The sequence below is a fragment of the Peromyscus maniculatus genome, chromosome 20 (assembly GCF_049852395.1).
Source record: "Peromyscus maniculatus bairdii isolate BWxNUB_F1_BW_parent chromosome 20, HU_Pman_BW_mat_3.1, whole genome shotgun sequence".
Classification (NCBI taxonomy): domain Eukaryota; kingdom Metazoa; phylum Chordata; class Mammalia; order Rodentia; family Cricetidae; genus Peromyscus; species Peromyscus maniculatus.
This window is the reverse complement of record NC_134871.1, coordinates 53,013,540-53,036,636: the sequence shown is the minus strand read 5'-3', so window position 1 is coordinate 53,036,636 and position 23,097 is coordinate 53,013,540. Positions and strand designations below refer to the sequence as shown.

The window sequence follows — 23,097 nt, the reverse complement described above, 5'->3', positions numbered from 1 at the left end:
AAACAGGAGGCTGGAAAGAGACCAAAGGAGTTAGGGAGCAGCAGATAAACAGAGGCAGGACTCTGTGGGGGTGGAGAAGAGAAAGTGGATATCCACCCCTGCCTGGAGAGGAAGAAAGGGGCTTCCGGTGTGTGTGTGTGTGTGTGTGTGTGTGTGTGTGTGTGTGTGTGTGTGTGTGTGAGAGAGAGAGAGAGAGAGAGAGAGAGAGAGAGAGAGAGAGAGAGAGAGAGAGAAAGGGGCTGGGGGTAGAGAGTGTTCTTGGAGGAGGTGCCATCCAAGCCACGCTAGGAGGGTGGAGCAGAAGTAGGTCTCTCGGGGTTGCCTCCAGCTCTGAGGCCAGTGGACGGAAGAAAGCTCAGAGGGGGTTCACTGATGCCTGAAATTCTGCAAGTGATGGGTTTTCCTCAGTCTGCCTCCCTTGACAACGGGAGCAGCAACCCCTGCCTAGGGGCATGCATTTGAGGAGAAGTTGTAGGGGGGAGCCGGTCTCCCTCTTGGGCAGCAGTTCTCAACCTGTGGGTCTCGACCCCTCGGGGGGTCACATATCAGAGAGCCCACACATCAGATATTTACATTATGATTCATAACAGTAGCAACATTACAGTTATGAAGTAGCAGCGAAATAATTTTATGACAGGGGGGGGCAGGGGTCACCACAACATAAGGAACTGTATTAAAGGGTCACTACCCCAGGAAGGTAGAGAACCCACTGCTCTAAGGTGTATTGAAGGCGGCCTCAGAGGCTTTGTGGTTTGGGTTCTTCCCTTTAAAACGTTTCCCACCTGGCTTCCCACCCCCGGGGTCTCCTGTCCCCCCAGGCGGCAGCCCTTCCCAGCTCTGCCCCTAGGCCCTCTCACCTCCTCGGCTGCTTCTTATTACAGTGGCTGTATTTGTGTTTCCATCAGAGGAATGCTAACCAGAAAAAAACCATTATTTCTAAGAAAATAAACTCTGGGCTTGTTGGCCTTTGAGAGCTACTGAAATGGATATGGGCCTTCCCCAAAGGCCTTGGGACAAAGAGTGCCGGGGCCTTGTATATACGGGCAAGGTCAGGGGGTCCCAGAGGTTGTCCTGGCTGGGTCCTCCAGATGGATCCAGGCTGCAGCCCTGGGAGGAACAGGGTTGTAGCAGCTGTGGTTGCCTGAGGCTTCAGACCTGGGCTCCTAGCAGCTGCCAGGGTGGCTCTTTCCCCATCCTTCCAGCGCCTCCAAGATGCACCCTTCTCTCAGAGGACCCAGGCCTTCTTCCCAGGTCTCCCTTCCTTGGGAAGGGGTATAGAGCTGTGAATGGACCCGTGGAGACCAGGGTTTCCAGCCTTTCGGGTCTCTCCGGCCCCAGCATACTGCCTGCCAAGTTCAGAGAGGGCCAGTGGGTCCCAGGCCCCTTGGATCCCACTATGAGAAGCTCCTCCTTCAGGGAATGCCCCACCCGAGAAGTCACAAATGCTGTTGGACCTTCTCACTGCTGGTCCCACTGGAAGATCTGGACCTCACTGGGTCCTGTTACTTTCTCCCTGAGGCCAGGCTGGCAGCTCCCTGTGGCCAGGGTCCAGGCTGAGGGTAAGCATAGTCACAGAAGGAAAGCAGGCAAGTGTCCAGATTCCCAGTGGATACCATGGCCATGAAGCTCTGGTCCGCTAAGACATGGGGCTGCCCTTGGATGGCTTCATCCCGATTAAGGGCACCTCCAAAGCTAGCCTGCTTGTGTTAGGGTTTTGGCTTTGCAGCGAACTTGCCCTGTGAGTAGGGAAGTGGAAATGGTCTTTCCTACCTGGGCCTCACTGAAGATTTACTCAGTTGCCATGAGGGGTCTCCTCTATTACTGCTATTATTTGGGGTGGGCAGGCAAGGGGGCAGGTGTTAACACCTTCCAGGGATCTGGAAGAAAGAAAGCCCATCCACACAGGTCTGCTCAACTCAGCCCCAGGCAGCCGCCTGTCTGCAGAGGCTGCAGCAGGGACAGAAGGCTGATCTGGGAGTCCTGGGCCTAAGCTGCCATCAGCTCCAGCTTGCTGATGCACTCGGTGTCCACGACTCCCTCTGGACTCTCAGTTACATCTCTGTGCAAACCATAGAACGTGGACCAGCTCTCTGGCTCGGAGCTGGGACTTCAATGCTAGCACCTGTGTGGCTTCTGATGCTATGGGGGCTGGGTTTGGAGCCCCTGAAGAGTCCTACCTTTCAGAGTCTGCAGCCCTGCAGCCCCACCCCCACCCCCACCACCTGTCTTGCCAAAGAGAGGAGAGAACGGTTGATAACTACTGGGATCCAGTTTGTAAGAGGCAGGAGAGAGCAAAAGGCTAACTGAACCCCCAGGCTCTCTTCACCGCCACCCCCAGACAGTTCCAGGGCTCAGTTTCCAGCAACTAGTGTTTCATGAGGTCTTGAGGCCAGAACTTGGAGAAGAGCCCCAAGGGAGGGTTTAGGGTATTGTCGAGGGAGAATTGCTGTAATTGGCCCATCCTCTTCCCATGGCTTGGTAGAGACACCCCTCTGATCTTGGAAGAATGCACCCCACCATGAACCCAGGCTGAGCAGGTGGCATGGAGGCTGGTTCAGCCAGAGGTGGTGGTGCACACCTGAAATGCCAGTACCTGGAAGGTGGGGGAAGAGGAAGGTCCGGAGGCCAGCCTGGGCTACATAGCAGAAACCTGTCTAAAAATACAAGTACCAAGTGACCATCCTCGTGGTCCTCCTGCATCCAGGCAGAAGCCAAAAGGCTGGCTCTCTCCGTGAATAAGTGCGGCCAGAACACTGGCTTCTCTTCAATTAAAAAAATGGGTATTATTGCCCGGTTCTGTGATGCACGTGGGACTCGTGCCACAGCGTGCCGTGGAGGACGGAGACACAATGGAGTCTGCTCCCTCCTCTCGGTTTTCTGTGGGTTCTGGGAAATCGTGAGCTATCTGTCTCACCAGCCCCTTCTCCTTGTTTTCAAAACCGCTTTGTGGAGAGAGTTGGCAGACCGCAGAGTTGAGCCATGTCAAGTCTACAAGCCAATGCCTTTTAGTGAACCCACAGTTGCTCGTTGTCACAATCGGTCTGGAAACTCTGTATTTCTTAGCCACTACCCCCACCCCCCGGTTTGTGGCCCCTGTAATCACTGGACACGACTGGTATACATTCTGTCTCTAAGCCGGCCTGTTCAGGAGATGCTTTGCAGATAGGATCACATAGTATGTGACTTTTTGTGATGAACAGTGGTTTTTTTTGTTTTGTTTTGTTTTGTTTTGTTTTGTTTTGTTTTTTTTTGGGGGGGGGGAAGTCAGGCAGCCTGGCTGAGTTCCTGGTTCTGTTGGCTTTGGTAGTCTTCGTTTTCCTTAACCTAAAGTTAGGATGATGGCACCCATCTCTTGGAGCTGTGTTATGTGCAGGACCCGAGTACTGGCCCTGCGCTGTCCCCCGCATTGAAAGGGCCAGTCAGTGGAAGTGACAGCCGGGTTGCTTGTTCATTCACTCAGCATTCAGCCGATGTTCATGGCATACACTCTGCCAGCTTCTGAGGCTCCGACTGAACAAGATACAAGTCCCCATGGACTGGCAGCTTCCGTTCTCACGGTAATGTTGGTGTCTATAGGTAGGGGAACTGGGGCCCAGTGTAGGAGGAGGGGGCAAGGTAGAGGGCAGGCTCAGCTTCAGAGGCAGCAAAAATCCCAAGGCAGGGTGATTAGGAGCCTGGGCTGGGGAAGGTGCTCCAGGCACAGAGAGCTGCAGAAGAATACTTAATGATGGCCAGAAGCCACATGGAGCACTGGAAGAGGTCACAAAGTAGCCGTAACCCCATGGTTATCTCGGATCTCAGAGCGGGGTAGGGAGACCTTCACTCCCTCTGGCTGGGCCGTGGACATTGTACACAGTTAGGAATGAGAAAGTATATAGAGGGGTGTTGGTTTTGCGTGACCTTTGACCTCTCCTGTAATTAACTGCTGGGCCCACTTCTGGCATTGTCTCTGCAGAAGAGAAACCTGATCGATGGATGCCAGGGGTCCTCAGAGAGCTGGTCTCATTACTCAGTCATTACAGACCTGGAGCTTAACCCCGCACCGCCGGAGACAGGGGGACTTAATCCTTCCTGCCAGGCAGAAACTACCTTCCCGAGAGCGTAATTAGCCAACAAACTGGATTAAGATTTATTCATCAATAAGGACTCAACTTCCTAAGCCATACATCTCTCCTAGAATGGACGTCTATCTAAAGAGTGCTTGGTTTTCCTAAAGCCACAGACAAAGGAGAGACAGGCTAGCTCCCAGTCGGGGACAGTCGCTTTGTTAGAACATTGGGGCTTCCCTTCCGGGAGGAATGTCTAGAAAAATGCCAATCAGGGGGGAGTGAGACCTTATCATTAGTGGCCTCTGGGAGTGAAAGTGTGGTTGCTTTCAAAGTCCACCTTTTAAGGTTTTTCATCGGCCTTGATTTAAAACAGAAAAAAAAAAATTGTCCTGAAACAGTATTAAAATAAGAAGGCACTCAGATTCACTGGGAAAGAATCTTCAAGAACCTGGACACCACAGAATAAATATATATTTTATAAGGCAGTGAGAATCAATTTTGAATTAAGTGGAGAAAAAAAAATCCATCCCCTTTGGGGTCCACCCCAGTGCTTGCTGCACAGGACCATGGCTGTGGGGTGATGTTTGTGCTGACATTTTAATGTAGGAAAAGCAGGACCATGTGATCTTTGAAAACTCCCATAATGCACAGGTTCTGTGTTGGTGCTCTGTTCGATGTTGAAAACTATCTTCCACTAGGAATTAAGTTTTCATTAAAAGGGGTGAGATGGCTCACAGAGTGAGGGTGACTGCTGCCATGCCTGATGAGCTGAGTTCGATTCCTGAGACCGACATGATGGAAGGAAAACACAAACTCCTTCAAGTTGTCCTCTGACTTACTTACACACACACACACACACACACACACACACACATACACACACACACACAAATGTGATTAAAATTTTTTACCACACACAAAAAATAAAGAGATAAATGTAATAAAAATTTAATCATTAAAATTTTTAATTAAAAAAAAATCTAGGGGTTGGGGATTTAGCTCAGTGGTAGAGCACTTGCCTAGCAAGCGCAAGGCCCTGGGTTCAGTCCTCAGCTCCAGGAAAAAAAAAAAACTAAGCCAAAGGAAGAGCAGAGATGGACAGTGAGCTGATGAACATATACATGTACCTACAGGGGCACACACATACACACACTAGAAAGACACCAGCCATGGGGTTAGGATCCATTCAAACCCAGTATGATCACTTCTAAACTTGAAAACATGAAAAAAAAAAAAAACACAAAAAAAACAAAAACAAAAACTTTTTTTAAACCAGGTCACAGCCTCAGGCATTGAGTGTTAAGACCTAGACACATCTTCAACCCACAGCAGTCCTTTGAACAAAACCATCCTAGCCAGGCAGTTGTGGCCCACACTTTTAATCCCAGCACTCGGGAGGCAGAGGCAGGAGGATCTCTGTGAGTTCGAGGCCAGCCTGGTCTACAGAGCGAGTTCCAGGACAGCCAGGACTGTTACATAGTGAGAACCTGTCTGGAAAGAGAGAGGAATGGAGGGAGAGAGGGAGAGGAAGGAAGAAAAGAAGAGGAAAAGCGTCCTGAGTGCCTCTGTCCCTCTGTCCCTCCTTTCCTTTGCCTCTGTGGATCCACCTGTCTGTCCTTCCTCTGGCTCCAGCAGTGTTTTGTTTTGTTTTGGAACAAGCTGTACTGGCTGGTTTTGTGTGTCAACTTGACACAAGATGGAGTCATCAGAGAGGAAGGAGCCTCACCTGAGGAAATGTCTCCACAAAATCCAGCTGTAAGGCATCTTCTCAGTGATCAGTGGGAGAGGGCCCAGCCCATGGTGGGTGGTACCACTTTGGGCTGGTGGTCTTGGGTTTTATAAGAAAGCAGGCTGAGCAAGCCAGGGGGAGCAAGCCAGTAAGCAGCACCCCTCCATGGCCTCTGCATCAGCTCCTGCCTCCAGGTTCCCACCCTGTTTGAGTTCCTGTCCTGCCTTCCTCCAATATGAACAGCAATATGGAAGTGTCAGCCAAATATACCTTTTCCTCCCCAAACTGCTTTTTGGTCATGGTGTTTTGTCACAGTGATAGAAACCCTAAAACACAGATCTTACTATTTTGGCCTTGCTGGCCTAGAACTATCTCTGTAGACCAGTCTGGCCTTGAACACACAGAGATCCACCTGGCTCTGCCTCCCGAGTGCTGGGAACAAAGGTGTGTGCCACCACTGCCCAGCTCTCCATACGCTCTTAAACCCGGGGCTGGTGGCTCCTGGGTGTGGTTTGCACTGAGTCCACCTGCTTATGCGGGGATCTTTCTTGGTTGCTTCATGTTTCTCTCACAAGGAGGAGGCTGATATGGTTTGGTTTTGAAGCAAAGTCCTGCTGTGTAGCCCAGAGTGGTTTCAAAGTCACGATCCTCCCGCTTCAGACTTTGGAATGGTGGGGTTACATGCTACTTTACCCGACTTCATGAAGTGATCATAAAAAATAAAACCTCAAGGTACCATTAAGAAGTCAGAGGTTTGCATTGTGAGCCAATGTCCTTCCTTCTGGGTACTGGAGATCGTGCAGGCCAGCGCGGGAGCCTGCAGGAGCATGCCAGGCCTGGAAGAGGAGGGATCATTCTCAAAGATGCTCAAGAGTGGGAGGGGCCCAGGGATGAGGGCAGCAAAGTTCCTTTGCTCTTCAGCCCACTGGCATCTGTTATGACCGTCTCTATGGAGAGTCAATGGGAGGAAGTTTCTAGACCTCATTTCAGTGGCTGCTCAACAGTCATTTTATTACATCTTAGAGTGTGATGCTTAAACTATTTATCATCCCGGTAGTAAAAAGGTCCCTCTCAATCACGAGACACAGACAACAGGCAGAGATTGAAATTAGGCCAAACCAATTGAGTCAATTATCCCCAATCAGGAGAAGGGGTACCCCCCCTGTTTGGAGACGTGCGGATGCTCAGATCTCACCACCACTGGACAGCTGGTTTAATTGTAAGTTATAGACATGTTGGCCCTATAATAGATTGTGTTTCTCTCTCTGTTGGCACCTAGGCAGCTCAGCTGTGTTTGTGGCTCCCCTTTTGCAATCGTGCTGGCATTGCCAACGGTATCACTGACCAGTGTCGCCAACCCATCTCATTTGTTTCTGTCTGTCTGAAACCTGCATTTCTGGAAATCCTGTTGCAGTTGTCTTTAAGCTGCTTGAAGGGAATGAGTGAAGAGAAGTTTGGATAGATAGATGGGTGAATGTTCATACATTGGACATAAAGAGGAATGGGTAGGTGGGATGTGCATGTGCATTTGGAGGGTGTGTGTTAGCATCGATGAATCCATGGATGGGTGGTTAAGCATTTGGATGGACATATGAGGGAGTAGATGTGTGGATGCATGGTCTTTTAATTAAAGGGAGGACTGTGTATGGCTGGATATGTTGATGGATGGGTAGATGAAAGGATGAATATTTGAATAGGGGTGAATACTTGCCTGGATAAATGGATAGGTACATAGGTGACTGGTGAATGGAAAGATGATCAACCGAGTTATATATTAAGTATGTTTTAGCATAAATGGGTAAATGGGAGAAGGGCTGGGTGGGAATTTGAGTAGCTATGCCATAGAGTGTATAGACAGATTGATAGCAAGAAGAGGTGGGTCGGGGCTGAATGGATATATGGCTGACTGGCTAGTGGCTGAGCAGATGGAAAGGCATGCACACGTGTGTGGATGCAGGATGGACAGGTGGAAGGGCAGAGGAGTGAACAGCACTTGGGTGGCTAGATAACACTTTCCCAGGACACAGTAGAAATATGCTAAGGATGAAATGCTTGTCTGGACCATTTTCCCCATGGTTGGCCTGTGCTAGACAGCGTGACTTAGGAGAAAGGGTGTGAGCTTCGTAAACTGAGTTCTGACCTTTGTCCTGCCACCTACTGTGTCACTTTGAGCAGCTCTCTAGCCTCTGCACTTCAGCTGGACCAGTCGTAAAAAGCAGCTTTCCAAGCCGGGCGGTGATGGCGCACGCCTTTAATCCCAACACTCGGGAGGCAGAGCCAGGCGGATCTCGGTGGGCTTAAGGCCAGCCTGGTCTACAGAGTGAGATCCAAGACAGGCTCCAAAACAACACAGAGAAACCCTGTCTTGAAAAAACAAAGACAAAAACAAAAAAAAAGCAGGTTTCCAGAGGGCTTGCAATGAGGACCAGAAGGGCATGTGCTTCAAATACAACACAAAAGCCTTTTCCCTGTCTGGTCCACTCCAAGTCTCGTACCCACCGGGGGACCAACAGTAGTTGCAGGCTGCTGGGATCAGGCCAGTCTCCAGCTTGATGGAGGGACACAAAGAGGGAAGGGAGTGCTTGGGGGATGCTGGGTCATTCGGTGAGAGGTGATGCTTATGCCGGCAGGCAGTGGAAGGAAGCCTGTTACCATGGTAAAGATGTAGAAAGAGCACACTTAGGTGTACCAGGCTTTCTTTTCTTTTGGGCCACCAACCAGCTCCCAAATCATGACATGGAGACTTATTAGTTTTAAATGCTCGGCCTAGCTTAGGCTTGTTTCTGGCTAGCTCTTTTAGGTTAAATTAACCTGTTTCTCTTTATCTGCCTTTGGTGTCAGGACTTTTTACCTTCCTTTCTTTCTGTATATCTTATTCTTACTGCTTCTGTGTCTGGCTGGTGGTGGCTGCCTGGCTTCTTACCCCATTCATTCTCTCCTCTCCTCCTCCTTCTCTCATCCTTCCTGAGCCTAGATTTCTCCTCCTACTTATTCTGTGCCTGACAGCCTCACCTATCCTCTCTCTGTCTAGCTATTGGCTGTTCAGCTCTTAATCAGGCCAATCGGGTGTCTTAGGCAGGCAAGGTGAAACAAATGCAACACATCTTTTCATAATTAAACAAATGCAGTATAAACAAATGTAACACATCTTTACATTGTTAACAAAGGCAGCAGAAACAAATGTAACACATTTTTACACAGTTCAAGTAATATTCCACAGCACAAACAAATGTAACACATCTTTACATAGTTAAATATTCTACAACACAGGTTTAAAAAAAAAAAAAAGCCAGGTGGATCTGTGCCTGTGACTCCAGCACTTAAGGGTAATGGTGGGGGAACATGGTGGGGGGCTGGAGATAAGTGGATCCTTGGAGCTGGTTGGGGAGTCAGCCTACCTGCCCAAATCAATGAGCTCTGGGTTCACTAAGAGACCCTATCTCAAAAAATAAGATGAAGAGCAATAGAAGAAGACAGTGGATATTGACCTCTGTTCTCTATGAGCTCACACACACACATGTATAGACACGTTCATCAGAGAGAGAGAGAGAGAGAGAGAGAGAGAGAGAGAGAGAGAGAGAGAGAGAGAGAAGGAAAGGCCATTCTTGGTATCTGAGATATGGAAGGAAAACAATATGGCCTGTGATTGGGGAACTCCAGAACTGTGCAGCTTGGTGAATTAAAGCCGGGTTGCATTGTCTTAGGAGTGTAGGTCCAAGACCTAGGAGGTGTGTTTAGCGTGATGTGTGCAGGGTCAGAGCTTCAAGCAGAATCTGAAAACAATGTCTATCCCTCAGTAGCCATAACACCCGGCTCCCATTCCATAAATCTAAAGTCTGACATCTTCCTTTAATGTTATTTAGACTACTGGGTATATTTAAAGATGATTTAGAGATGTTGCAGACTCATTTCTGCTCCCCAGCTGGCACAGGTGAGGCAGAGCATCATGACTCTGAGACCTTTGGGGACCCCTATCTTGTCCTTCTGGCTGGCTGGCTGGCTGGGTACCAGGATAGGCTTGTGTAATACGCTCTTTTCACGGGTTATTGCCTTTGCTCTCTGGAGTATCTGTGCTATGCTTAATCACTCCCTAGATGAATCGGGAGTGAGGGAGAGAGCTCCTGGATTTCCAGACTAGTATCCCTATACTAAGCATCAAATGGCTATGCCATAGTTCCCCTGTATCCCAGCTGGTGAGAGCATGGGTCTCGGGGTTTCCCTGCCACACTCCAGGCTTGGGGTCAATCTTCCCACCTTCTGCTAGAACTTCACCCCAGACTCCCACTGCTGGCAGACACGGGAGGAAATGCTTCTTCTGTGTCCCGAGGATCACTCTCAGTTCAGCTCTGACATGCTCCCTCTCTATAAAGGTCATCCTAGAGTGTCCATGAAGGCTGGGCTCAGTGTAAGTGGGAGGCATTGAGCCCAGGAAGTATTTGGAAGTGGGGTGGCCACTTCCTAGCAGAAGCATCAGGGCCCCAGACCACAGCTGGTAGGGTCATTCTGTGCCTGGAAGCCATCCCTGAGAGGTCAAGGCTGAGCTTGGGTTCCCTGGGGATCCAGAGTCTGGTTTCACTACTTAGAATCCCACTCGCATCCCTTCCAGGTGTGTGGCCTTTGGCAAAGTTTTAGCCTCCCTCCCTATTCAAGGTTCCTTCAGTGCACGGTGCAAGCAGACTGGGATTGAGTCCCTGTCTTAGTCAGGGTCACTATTGCTATGAAGAAACACCACCACCAAAGCAAGTTGAAGAGGGAACGCTTCCACATTGTAGTCCATCACTGAAGGAAGTCAGGACGGGAATTCAAACAGGCTGGAGACAGGAGCTGATGCAGAGGCCATGGAGGGGAGCTGCTTCATGGCTTGCTCCACAATGGTTAGGAGCAAACTTAATGGGTTGCCCAACCTACTTTTTTACAGAGCCCAGGACCACCAGCCCAGGGATTGCATCACCCACAATGGGTTAATTAGCGATTGGGTCAATCACTAAGTAAGAAAATGCCCTACAGCTAGATATTATGAAGGCATTTTCTTGATTGAGGTTCCTTCCTCTCAGATGATTTCAGCTTGTGTCCAGTTGACCTAAAACTATCTGCCAGAGTCCCTGTGAGGACTTTAGAGGTAATGGCATACAGTCTGGCCAACTCCTTGGGCGTAGAAGCAGGTCATTGAATGTTAACTAGACATGTTCTTCTTCTTTCTGGAACCCCAGAGCTGATAGCCCTTTGACCCCTGCTGGGAAATGTTGAGAAAAGACTTAAAACAGCAGAAAGAGTGACCTTTGCTAGAGCTATTGACCATTGTTTATGAGACAGAAGTCTTTGTTATAACAAGGAAGCCCGAGCAGCTGAAGGCCAGGCCTCGGGCCATAGGGAAGGCAGCTACTAGGGAGGGGGCCGGGGGGTGTCAGTGGACATTCTTTCATTCCAGAGATGACACTTTTTGGTGATGGGCAGAGTTTATTTACTTGGTCTCCTTGCTTCAAAGGAGTCAGTTTTCATGGATGCAGAAGCATCCCATATGTTGGCAGGCTTTAGAAGGAGCCAGAGCCAGGCTTGATGCTTACCTGCTTCACGGTGGCAACAACTGGAAGCCCCCACCTCTCCCGCCCCACCCCCCACATCACAATATGACTCTTTTCTAAAAACTGATGGTCAGCCTTGCTGCTGAGCCAAGATCTTTTCAAATAACTCTTCCATCCCTCCCAATAAACTTTAATGAGAATCTGCTGAGTTATCCCCTGTTCCAATTTCATTTCTGGTGTTGTGAATTTAAAAAATAAAATAAAATTAGCCGGGCGGTGGTGGTGCATGCCTGTAATCCCAGCACTCAGGAGGCAGAGGCAGGTGGAGCTCTGTGAGTTCGAGACCAGCCTGGTCTACAGAGCTAGTCCAGGACAAGCCCAAAACCAAAAAAAAATTAATTAATTAATTTAAAAAAATTATCCTGACAGAAAGCAGCTTGAGGGGAAAGTGGTGTTATTCCTGCTTACAACTCCAGGATGTGGTCCATCATCATGGGGAAGTCAAGGCAGGAACGTCAAGCATCTAGTCACATGACACCCACAAACAAGAGCAGAGAGAAATGAGTGCACAATGCTCGCTCGCTTGCTTGTGCTTTGCTTGATTTCTCTGGCTCTTGTTCAGCTCGACCTCCTGCCCAGGGAATGATGCCACCCACAGTGGGCTGGGTCTTCCCATATCAAACTTCCTTAAGACAACGCCCCACAGATGTGCCCACAAGTGAACCCAGTGCAGACGATCCCTCATTGAGACTCTCTTCCCAGGTCATCCCAGGTTGTCTCAAAAGTTGAAAAAGCTGTCACATCCCCTAATAAGTCGTATTGTAGCACCTTGCAATGGCGGGAGAGGGAACCCAGGCTCTTGTTCTGATGCTTCCCATGTCTCTGCCTCTGCAGACATCGACGAGTGTGAGAATGACCACTACAATGGCGGCTGCGTCCATGACTGCATCAACATCCCCGGGAACTACAGGTGCACCTGCTTTGATGGGTTCATGCTGGCTCATGATGGACACAACTGCCTGGGTGAGTGGGCCTTACCTCTGATCGCAGACTCCCTGTTTCTCCGTGCTAGCACGTGGAGTTGGGGGGCTGTGCAAAGATGCACCTTCCTCTAGCTCCTTGAAGTAGTTTGCCAAGTTGCCATAACAAAAATACCGCAAACCATGTGGTTCGATGTTGGAAATTTTCTTCCTCGATGTTCTGGAGGCTGGGGGACCAAGATGAGGCACAAACGGCTGCCTTCTTGTATATGCTGTGAGTGAGGTGACTCAGTGGGTGTATTAGGTACTTTTGTGTTGCTGTGGTAAGACACCATGACCAAGGCAGCTTATGGAAAAGTTTGTTTGGCTTATGGTTCCAGATGAATAGAAGTGCATCATAAAGGGGAGGTATGGCAGCTGGTGGCAGGTGTGGAGGCATGGCAGCAGGCATTGGAGCATGGAGGCAGGAGCAGGCAGCTGAGAGATCACATCTTCAACTGCAAACATCAAGCAAACAAAACACACTGGGAGTGGGATGCGGCTGTAAACTCTCCAAGTCCACCCCCAGGGACATACTTCCTGCAGCAAGGCTGCATCACCCATAACCCTCCCCAAACAGCGCCACCTACTGGGGAGCCAAGTGTTCAAATACATAAGCCTGTAGGGGACATTTCTTTTTTTCTTTTTTCTTTTCTTTTTTTTTTTTTTTTTTGGTTTTTCGAGACAGGGTTTCTCTGTGTAGCTTTGCGCCTTTCCTGGAACTCACTTGGTAGCCCAGGCTGGCCTCGAACTCACAGAGATCCGCCTGGCTCTGCCTCCCGAGTGCTGGGATTAAAGGCGTGCGCCACCACCGCCCGGCTGACATTTCTTATTCAAACCACGATGGTGCATAAAGGGACACGCCACCAAGCCTAACAACTGGAGGTCAGTCCTCAGGATTCATGTGGTGGAAGGAGAGAACTGACTCCTGCAAGCTGTTCTCTGACCTCCACATGTGTGCTGTGGCACTCCTGCCCCCCCCACAAATTAATTAATTAATTAATTAATTAATTGATGACATCTGTCATATTGGAGTAAGTCCATCCCCAACAGCTCCAGTCTGAAATGTAACTGCCTCTTTAAATCCCTGTCTCCAGATACAATCGCATTTAGAGGTAACAGCAGTTCAAGTCCTTCAACATGAGACTTACAGTTCAGCCCATCGTCTTGTATACCTCCAACTCACCACAGTTCAAATCTATCTTAAACCGATTAGATAAGACTTATACGCTGATTATTTTTGGTGAGTAAAGTTGAGAGCGTGTAGAAGACTAGGGAGGGAAAATGTCAGTCTCTGCTGGCGAGTCTCCGCTGGTCCTCTGTCCACCTCTGCAGCCTTTACCGTCAGGCACACATCAGGCATCTTCACAAGGCTTCTTGGGGTTCCTATGACACAGAGATGAACTGGGTGGTGTATGTGATAGACATTGATTCTCTCATACCTCTAAATGTTAGAAATCCAAAATTGAGGCAGGGCTGTTTCTATCTGAGGGCTGGGGGTAAACTTATTTCCAAGGCCTTTCTCCTGGCCCATGGTCACTCAAGAATTCTTAAGCTCATAAACAGTGTTTCCCCATGTCTTCACATCGTCTTAGCTCCGTAGACATTCTCAGGGTCCGGATTCCCTTCCTCATTAGGACATCAGTCATATTGGATGAGGGCCCACCATGGCTACCTCATCTCATCCTGATCATATGCTGTGATGGTTATAATCGTCATCTTGGCTGGATTCAGATTCACCATGGAAACACCTCTGAGTATGTCTGCAAGGGATATTCTAGATTAGGTTCACTCAGGTGAGACAACCCACACTAAATGTAGGGGCCACCATTCCATGGGCTGGGGTCCCAGACTTCATAAAAAGGAGAAAGCGAGCTTCCCGGGGGCTTTTGTCTCTGCCTCCTGGCCATGGATGCGATGTGTCCAGCTGTTTCCTCAATCCCCTGCCGTCACAACCTCCCACCGTGACGGACTGGGTCCCTTTCAGCTCCTTCCCTTAAGTTGCTGGAGATCTCAGACACCAGAAAAGTGACTGATATAACTACAAAGACCATTATTACCCCAGAGGCCACATTCACAGCTCTGGAACTAAGGCTTCAGAAGCTTTTGAGGGGACGACATGGAGGTGGTTCCCAGCCTATAACCCAAGGGACAGTCACTCGTGGACCACACAGTGCTCTCAGAACAGACTTACCTGTTCTCAGCCCTCCTCTACCATCAGCTGCAGAAGCAGAGCCGCTGGATCCAGGAGGGCGTGTGTGTGATTGACAGGAGCATGGTTGTGAGCAGGTCATAGGCCTGTCGGGGTCTCTGTCCCTGGTCAATGAAAGAAGGCTGTCAGAGCTCTTAGTATGGTCATGGTCTCTGAGATACCACTATGTCACCAGTGTAAGGATGAAGTGATAGTATAAAACCGAGGGGCCTGCACGGAGTACAGACTAAATGGTCAACTAGCCAGCGTCCGCCATCTTTCTGCCTTTGCCGTGAGAATCCAGAGTGAGTCTGGGCAGAGAACATTTTCTTCCCCGTTTCCCTAAGCGATCCTTCAGAATCATCGCCACAGATGGCTCTGAAGGGTTAAAAGATCACCGGGATTTTCTAGCCTTGCATACAGGAATTTCTGCCAGGGCCAAGCAGACCCTCGGGGTGCCAGCTGGCTTGTCAGCACTGGGTAGAGGGGTTCCATACCCCAAGCGCTTGGGCCTCCCCTTCCGAGCGGCACGTCGGTCTGAGAGCCACTGCTGTCTGGTTTTGTTTAATGCGTGTTGGGGCTCAGATGAGCTCATTATGGGAAACAGATCTGTGAACATGTAATTACACCCCAAATAAGTGCCAAAACAGAGGTCTGGACAAGGGTTAGTAAAGACCAGAAGGGCCTGTGAAAAGCTACCCCTGGCTGGGTGAGCATGGGGGTGAAAGCAGGATTGCCAGAGCTTCAAAGAGGGCTCTCGGAGGGGGAAGACGTGTGGAGGTCTGGGCACCGTGTGTGGAGGGCTGCAGGCAGCGCCTCAGGCTGGGCTCAGGGACTGCAGAGCCCGGCAGGGGCTTTGACTGGGGACCACACAGCTTTTACAGTGCCAGCACCCAGGTGGGGCGTGGTCGCTGACCCCCTCACCTGGTGCCTGTGCCGCTTCCTCGGCCGCAAATACGTCTCAGTAATTGAGTTGTCAGTGAAGGCTCCGCTCACCACTGTCCCTGGGGATAGCCCGTTAGGAGCAAGGAGTGTCACTCTGGCCAAGGGGACAGACCTGGACGCTGCTGGTTTGCCGCGTAAGTCTTGGCTCTCCGGTTCCGAGCTGTTTAGTCTTTGGTCAGTGTCTTGGATTCTCTGTGTCTCTGTTTCCTACCTACAACATGGAACGTGTCTTACAGGGTTCGGGTGCGGGTTCGGTGAAATCACAGATGTAGTTAGCAGAGTGTCTGACACCAGAAATGTCATAGCATGGGTCAGATGCTCAGCTGCCAGTGGAGATGTATCATTTGAGCCGCTTTGATGCCCCCCAACACCTCACGGGACCATGGTCTGTGCTCCCTGGCTTGTGTATGGCACCCTGGACTCCCTGGCTGGGCTCTGTGTCCTTCTCTGTGAAGGACCACCCTTAACCCCTGCTAGGGTCGGCGCCCCCAACCCCCACCCCCACCCCTCCAGCCTCCAAGCCTGATGGTGAAGTCTATACGGGTCTTTGTTTCAACAACATTGTCTTCACTATGGATTCTTTTTACACTGATAGATATGAAAGACCTAGGCAAGACCCCTCTCTGCGGGCCCAACCCCCCCCCACCACCACCACCCTGAGCACAGATCCTGGGGCAGCTGAGGGCAGACCTTTTCCTACAGGCTTCTTTTGTTTGGTCTTTTTTTTCCTTTTGGTCTTTTTCCTTCTCAAGAGAAAACTCCAGCTCAGAGAAGTCAGGCCTCGGTTACAGCCGGCTCCAGCCCAGACCGACCGTGTGACCTCGGGCTTGTTGGTCAAACTTTTAGAGCCTCGGTCTTACATCCATGGAACCCATTAAGAACAGATGCCTGGGAGTTGGGGAGATGGCTCAGTTGGTAAAGTGCACAGGGACCTTAGTTTGATCCCCAGAACCTACACTTAAAATCTAGGCAGAGGAGTGCACACTTATCCTAGCACTGGGCGGCAGAGGTGGGAAGACTCCCTGGGCTTACTGGCCACCCAGCCTAGCTTACTTGGTGAGTTCCAGGCCAGTGCCTGAGAAATCACACCAGAGGTTGGCTTTTGGCCTTCTCTGGCACACATACCATATACATGTATGCATACATATGCCCACAGGCACACATGTACACACACACACACACACACACACACACACACACACACACACGGAGCATGGGGGAGGGGACATTGATACTTGGGTTGCAGTGGGGACTGAGGCAAATTATAATTGAGAAATGAGCGGGGCTGGGACACGGGCGAGTCCAGCGAAGACTCTGGTGCCCCCACTCTTCCTGAGTCTTAGAGCCTGGGGTCAGCTCCTTGGGTCCTCCCTGCCTTGGTTGCCACAGCTAGGCCATGGTCTAGGAGACCAGCCTCCCAGGGGAGACGTGGGGCTGGCTGTCACCATCGTGTCCTGGCAGAGATTTCAAGTCGGTTGCCTAGCGCCCACCCTTGACCCCAGGGCGCGTTTGATTTCTTCCCACTGCCGTGTTGGGTCGCCATCACAGAAGGAATTGTCTGCACTTCCCAGGTGCACGCCTGTGATCCTAGGACTTGGGAGAGGGTTGGGTGTTCACAAGGCCAGCCTGTGCTACATGAGACCCCATTTCAAAAAGGGGGGGGGTAAGACATTTTCCTCTCACTCTTGCTTGGTGACTGTTGTCCTGCCCCCCCCCCCCTGATAGTTACGAGACTCAAGGCAGGATCACAAGGAAAGCCTTGTGATGTAACGGTCCAGTATAACGATACTCCCACAGTAATGGCGAGGCTCTCCCTCCCTTAACACAAGCGCCCTCCTGGTGACCTGTAGGCTCGATATGACTCCTGAATTCTAGGACTCCTTGCACTTTGTGCCAGACGGTACAGACATGGGCGGAGCCTGCTCCTCTCCCTCATCCCTGTCCCCTCCCCCATCCAACACCACCCCGGGCAGGAGGACTACTAACCTGTTGAGGTTCTGACCTGCGCCCCAAAGCAGCAGCCCGATGGCTGTGACTCAGACACAAGCGTCATGTGTCCTGGTAATCAAAAGGTTGGGGCCCTTGACACAGGACATGCTGGGGTCCCAGGTGCCCAGGGAATGGTCTGCAACAGGGTTTGGGGGGAGGCGGGAACATGTTGCAGGCGATGGTGTCCCCCTCAGGGACTCAGTCTTCCAGAGGGAGGCTAGCAACTGTGAGAGAAGCGGAGCAAGGGCCTAAAAGTGTGGTGTCCGAGTCAGGGCACCCTTTGCCCACCCCTCAGGGCGGCACTGGAGGGGGGTGTCCTAAGCTGCCGCCCGGAGAGAGTGTGAATTCCCCGGACTGCTACAGCCAGTCCTCTCACACTCCAGCACTTGCTCTTAGAACTTCCTGCTGGGTGCCAAAGCTTCCAGTGTAATTTTACCCCCAAGGCCTGTTGGGTGTGTGTGAAGGGTCCCCTAAGTTGCTAGAGGGTCCTCTGTCCCCACCGCTGCATGTGGCCCCGCGCCTCCCCTCAGACACAGAGCCGCGGCCTGTCTGTCGGGCAGTGGGAAGCGTGGGCCTGGATGTTGTTTTGACTGCAGAAGTCTTGGTAGAGAGCATTGTTCAGAGTTGTAACCCTGAGGAGCCCCGGTGAGTTCCTGGGGACGGTGGCAGGGGTAAGCCCAGCCCTGGCCATCTGAGAGAGCAACTGGGGGCTTTGAAAAGTACCCGGAGGGGGCTGAGGTCGGTTTCCCGTCTGCAGCCTTCACCGTTTCTTGGCTTTTGAGCAGGCGGGTCTATTTTCTTGTGGAGATGGCTTGTCTGTGACCAGGTCCTGGATGGGAGCCAAGTCTGTGCTCTGGAGAGCGAAGGCCTCTCTCTATTTGACATCTTTATTGAGGAATTTCTCAAATATAACAGAAAATGACACCGGAGGGAATTGAAACCAGGATGAGATCTTACTCAGCCCGAAATGGCCGCCTTTGGCTGGTGTAATTACTTGAAATAGCAGTTCTGTTTGAAAAATATTATTCCAAACTCAGCGCGATCGGCCAGCTGAGCAATATTTAGGCTAATAGAATAAGATTTTTTTTTTTCATCTTAAATTAGAACCAGCAGCGGGTCATTTTCCCCCATCCCCACAAAGCATAGCTCTCTTTTTCTGAAGCCATCCGTTCACTTAGCCAGATGTCTTCAAACTCCGTCTTTACCTTGACTTACTGAAAAATGTGTTTCTCAAGTTGCTCACAGCTGGAATTTTGGACCGGCCCCCCCCAGCACTTTGATCCCGGTTAAAGAGAAGTCATTTGTAGCCGCGTCCAGCAGACATGCTGATTGATTAACCAGATGGCTCTATACCAGAGAACATGGATTGAGCGCCTACTGTGTGCCTCACCTCGTGCTCAGAGACTGGGCCAGATGAGAGGTGCATTTCTATGCATGCCCCAGGTTGCATTTATGTTTTCTCACAACATAAATTGTCCTCCACAACATCCACAGGTAGGTGCCGTTGGCAGCCTTTTTCTAGAACCTAGTTGGGTAGCAGCCCCTAGCAACAACTCTTAACAAATGAAGAGACCTGGGCTCAGGGAAATGACCTACTCAAGGTCACAAATGCCAGTAAGATGCACAGCTTAGACCAGACCCAGCAGGTGATTTTTGTCTCTTCAAGTCTTAAGCCTGTGCCTGCCGACCACCCCTGCCCCACAGCGCCCAGGAGAGCGGACCAGGTTGAGGGACAGGTCCCTGATGTGTCCCGTCAAGCACGGACCCTGTCTTGGAGCCACTAAGCCCCTTGTGTGGTCCCAGCACTGTTCTGGGGTGCCAGATCAGGTAGGCACTGAGGAAGAGTTGGCTGGCTTACTCAGGCAGCTCCCTTGGGACTTTGTCCTGCCCCATGTGACCGTATTCAGCCCTGTTTTCCCAAAGTTCCACTGCTTCCCCAGGGCACCTAGCTCTTGAGGAATGCAGCAAGGGCCCTGCTCACCCTTGTTCCTCTCGCCTTGCACCCTCGCCCGTTGTCCATGCCTCGGGCCCTCTTACGTGTGTCTCCGCTGTTGACAAGCTGCCTATAAAGAGTTGTAGAACAGAGGATTTCCCACCTGAACAGCGCTTTTGCTGCATCGCTGTGCAGGACCCGCAGGTGCCAGGGGCCGAGAAGAATTGGATGGAAAGCCTCCAGGGCCCCGGATTGGCGAGGATGGAAGCTTGCACCCATGGAAGAGGAAGTGCCTCTGAACTTGCTGCCCAGGGCTCAAGCATGTGTGTGTGAACAAAAGCTGCTCTGTGTTCCTACTGTGTACCCACCAAAGACACAAGCAGTAATGACAATCAGTGCCACGGGCTCACCCTTCTGGATCCACACAGTAGGAACACAGACAGCCACGTGTGAACATACAGCTCACTTCAGTCGGGTCAAATCCACCAAAAACAATAATAACAGCCAAACAGCCTGCTAGAAAGTGCTGGGCTGGGGGGGAGCATGGCTGTGCCAGACCACTGGGTTCTGATCACATTGCTACATGAAAACCACACCATACCAAGTGGTATGAAATACCGCCATTCTCTGCCTGTGGGTTCCATGGGTCAAGAACCAAGTCAGGGATAGCCAGTCTCTGCTCCAGCATGTCTGGAGCCTCAAGTGGAAGACATGAAACTGGAGAAGACCTGATGGCCAGGAGCTGGAACCATCTGGAAGCTTCCTGGCTCATGTCTAGTGGTGGTTGCTGGATGGAAGCCAGAATGTATATGGGCAGCCTTTCTGTCTGGGCTTTCTTGCAAGCCAGGGTGCACCTCCCCTGCAGGGTGTCTGAGTCTCTGCAGAACAAGGTCAAGTGTGGGAACCCCCTCACAAACTCACGGGGAGGGTGGTTTCAGCGGTCTCCCCTGATTTAAGGGGAGCAGATGTGGGAGGGGACCCCAAGAAGGAGGAAGAAGTGTCTTGTAGAGGTCTGAGGAACTCTGCTAACAGAAGGGAGGCACAGATGAGTTTGGGGACAGGTCACTGTGTTTAGAGAATCCTAGTGTGGGAGAGGGAGGGAGGTGAGTTCCAGAGGGAAGCCGGAAGCAGTCACAGATTACTCCGGGACCCTAGAAGGGGGTGGGTTTTATGCCAAGTAACTGGGAAGCTGGAGGAGCATTTTGATCAGTAACTAACATGTTTTGATTGACATTCTAATACATATCCTTCCTTGTGTCAAGTAGAGACTGTTACGGGGCTAAGGGGCAGGGTGCTTCATCAGGGAGGCCCCTATAATGGCATGGCTGGGTGCTGGTAACTCAGTGTAGGGTGACTGTGGTGGAGCTGGTGGCTCCATTCAGAATGCATTTCACAACAGCCAACAGGAAGTCCCAATGGCTTCAACAGAAGAAGCCAGGGAAAGCAAGGACCAAAGGGTTTGACGGTCAGTGTTGGTGTGGCTCTGCCTTGTGACTTAGGCGAAGATGCCTTGGATGGGGAAGGGACCGGTAGATGTTTGTGTGGGATGGACTGCAGGACTCACATCAGCTTGGTTGACTTCTGTTTGAGATAATTGCCAGTCTTCGCAGTAGAAATGGCACACAAGGTCAGATGTCTCTGGAGTCCGACCTGGGGGACATGTGAATCACTAGCTTCAGGATAGCTTTGAATGCCAGAGATGTTGTGGATGGGTCATTTCAAAAAGATCACGTGTGTACCTGCCCTGTGCAGCCCCCTTGGATGAAAGCTCCAATACGGAGGATGACCCGTTCCCTGACCTTAGGAAGCATGGACATTCAAACTGCCTGGCTTTGGACATCCTGCCTGAGTTGATCCATCACTGTGTGACCTTGGGCGAGTAACTTAGCTTCTCTGGGCTTCTCTCTATAAGGTGGAGCCAGTGACCATGTTTATTTCTGAGCCCAGAGGAGATGAGCTTTGTAAAGCACCCAGCTTGGAGCCTCCCTCGCACTCACCAGAGGCTCCCTGGATGTCAGTCATCTACTTACCATTGTCCTAGTGTGCAAAGCCAGAGCACTTTTTAAAGAGCACTAGTCTGGTTTTGAGCCAGTGAAGAGGCAGTGGGCAAGCCTGGGCTGCGGGCTGTGTGCGGGGGACCTGCAGCAGAGACCCGAACCCCACATCCTGCGAGGTGCTCCTGCCCGACAAACCACAGCTCGCAGGCTCTCTGTCAGACAGTCCTCCATCCTCTTGAGGGGCTGTGGGGTCACATGACCTCAATGCATCTCATACTGTATAGTCTGGTCACATCCTCTTATTTCTGTCTTGTTCTGGCCCCCTGTGGGGGTGGGAACAGCTCTTCTCTGTTGTGTCCGGGTGGAGGCAAGTGTGCAAGTGACGTTGGAGGCTGTCCAGTGGCAGAGGAGGAGAAGGGCGCCGGGGAGACCTTTGCAGGGCCCAGTTGTATGTGGAGAGGAAGTCGCTGGGATGCCTAGATGCTGGGGGTGGGGGCAGCCATCACGGCTGCTCCCTGTGCTGGGCTGGGTGTGTGATAAAAAGGACTACCAGCCCCTCTGGGAAGACAGCTGGAGTCAGCACTGCTCCTCCGAACCCCACGGAAGGTTCCAGTCGTCTCTATTTGTTTTCATCCTCCAGCAGCTCGAAAAGTGTTTCTCGCTGGGGGAAAAAATGTTGACCATCTTAATGTAAAAACTAAACATCCTGGGCCAGCCCTGTCTCCTCTGCTGAAGCAGCGGTGTTTCTGAGGTAAAGGGAAGAACTTTTCCCTGCTCCCTGTGCCCCCCCCCACCGCCGCCACGTGCCTGCTCACCGTGGCCCATGCTGAGGTGATTGGAAGGAAACCCTGGGCTGCGTTGGCTGTTGGAGCTCACGTCCGTCCGCCAGTCTGCTTCTCTCAGCTTTTTACAACTGTTCCGTTTGGCTTCAGTTTTTGCTGAGACAGGATTTCACATAGCCCAGCCTGGACTTGAACTTGCTCTGTATGGGGGGACTGGCCCTGAACCCCTGATCCTGCTGATTCTGCCTCTAGTGCGCTGGGATTACAGGCATGCTCCAGCACCGCAGGTTTGCATCTGTTAATTTGATAGAAATTCCTTGGCCCGAGAAAAAGAAACACGTGCTGGATTGCCCCATCGCTGGAAAAATGGGAAGCAGGTGTGGGGAAGTGGAATGGTTCCAAGCTGGGGCCTCCCCTCCCCTTCTCCAGGGTCAGCCAAGAAGTGGGGTGAGCTTCTCTGAGAAGAGCCCAAGCCAGCACTGAGGGAGAAAGGACCGTGGGCTAAGAGTCCGGCGCTGGGGGCTGCTGCCTCCCTGGAGGATGCTGGGACACTGTCTGTAAGCCTCAGCTTCCACGTGGTACGTGAGATTAAGTGAACGAGATTCAGCCAGTGGTTTTCAGACGTTGTGGGCTTGTGTGGACAGCAGCAGGATTCCTTTCCTTCGGAGATCATGCTGGGGTCACGCTGCTCTGGCTAAGATGGGAAGCCAGATTTGGGAAGCCATCCGTTCACCCCACAAGGTTCCTGGAGCCTCGGGAACAGTCTGGGACCTCCTGACCAGGCTGCTTCTCCCTCCAGATCCTGTGAGTTAGCCTCAGGGAGAGTAGCCAAGCTCCTTTTTCTGCCCTCCTTATCCTTGGGAGACAACCGCTGGCTTCCTCGGGACTCCAGCACCCGGAGTGACTTTCAGGCCCCTAACCAGCTTCCCTCCTGCTCGCCA

General features: G+C 51.3%; 1 protein-coding gene across 3 annotated transcripts in view; it reads left to right on the top strand.

The window, feature by feature from the left end:
* Positions 1 to 23,097, top strand: part of Scube1 (signal peptide, CUB domain and EGF like domain containing 1) — a 122,260-nt gene that overhangs the window by 10,882 nt on the left and 88,281 nt on the right. For all 3 annotated transcript variants that reach the window (XR_013046533.1, XM_006980248.4, XM_006980249.4), the window contains exon 3: positions 12,195 to 12,323. Coding sequence is in view for 2 of the 3 variants with exons in the window: in XM_006980248.4 (XP_006980310.1) it covers positions 12,195 to 12,323 (129 nt within the window). In the remaining variant the exon portion in view is untranslated. The remainder of the gene's footprint in view (positions 1 to 12,194; positions 12,324 to 23,097) is intronic.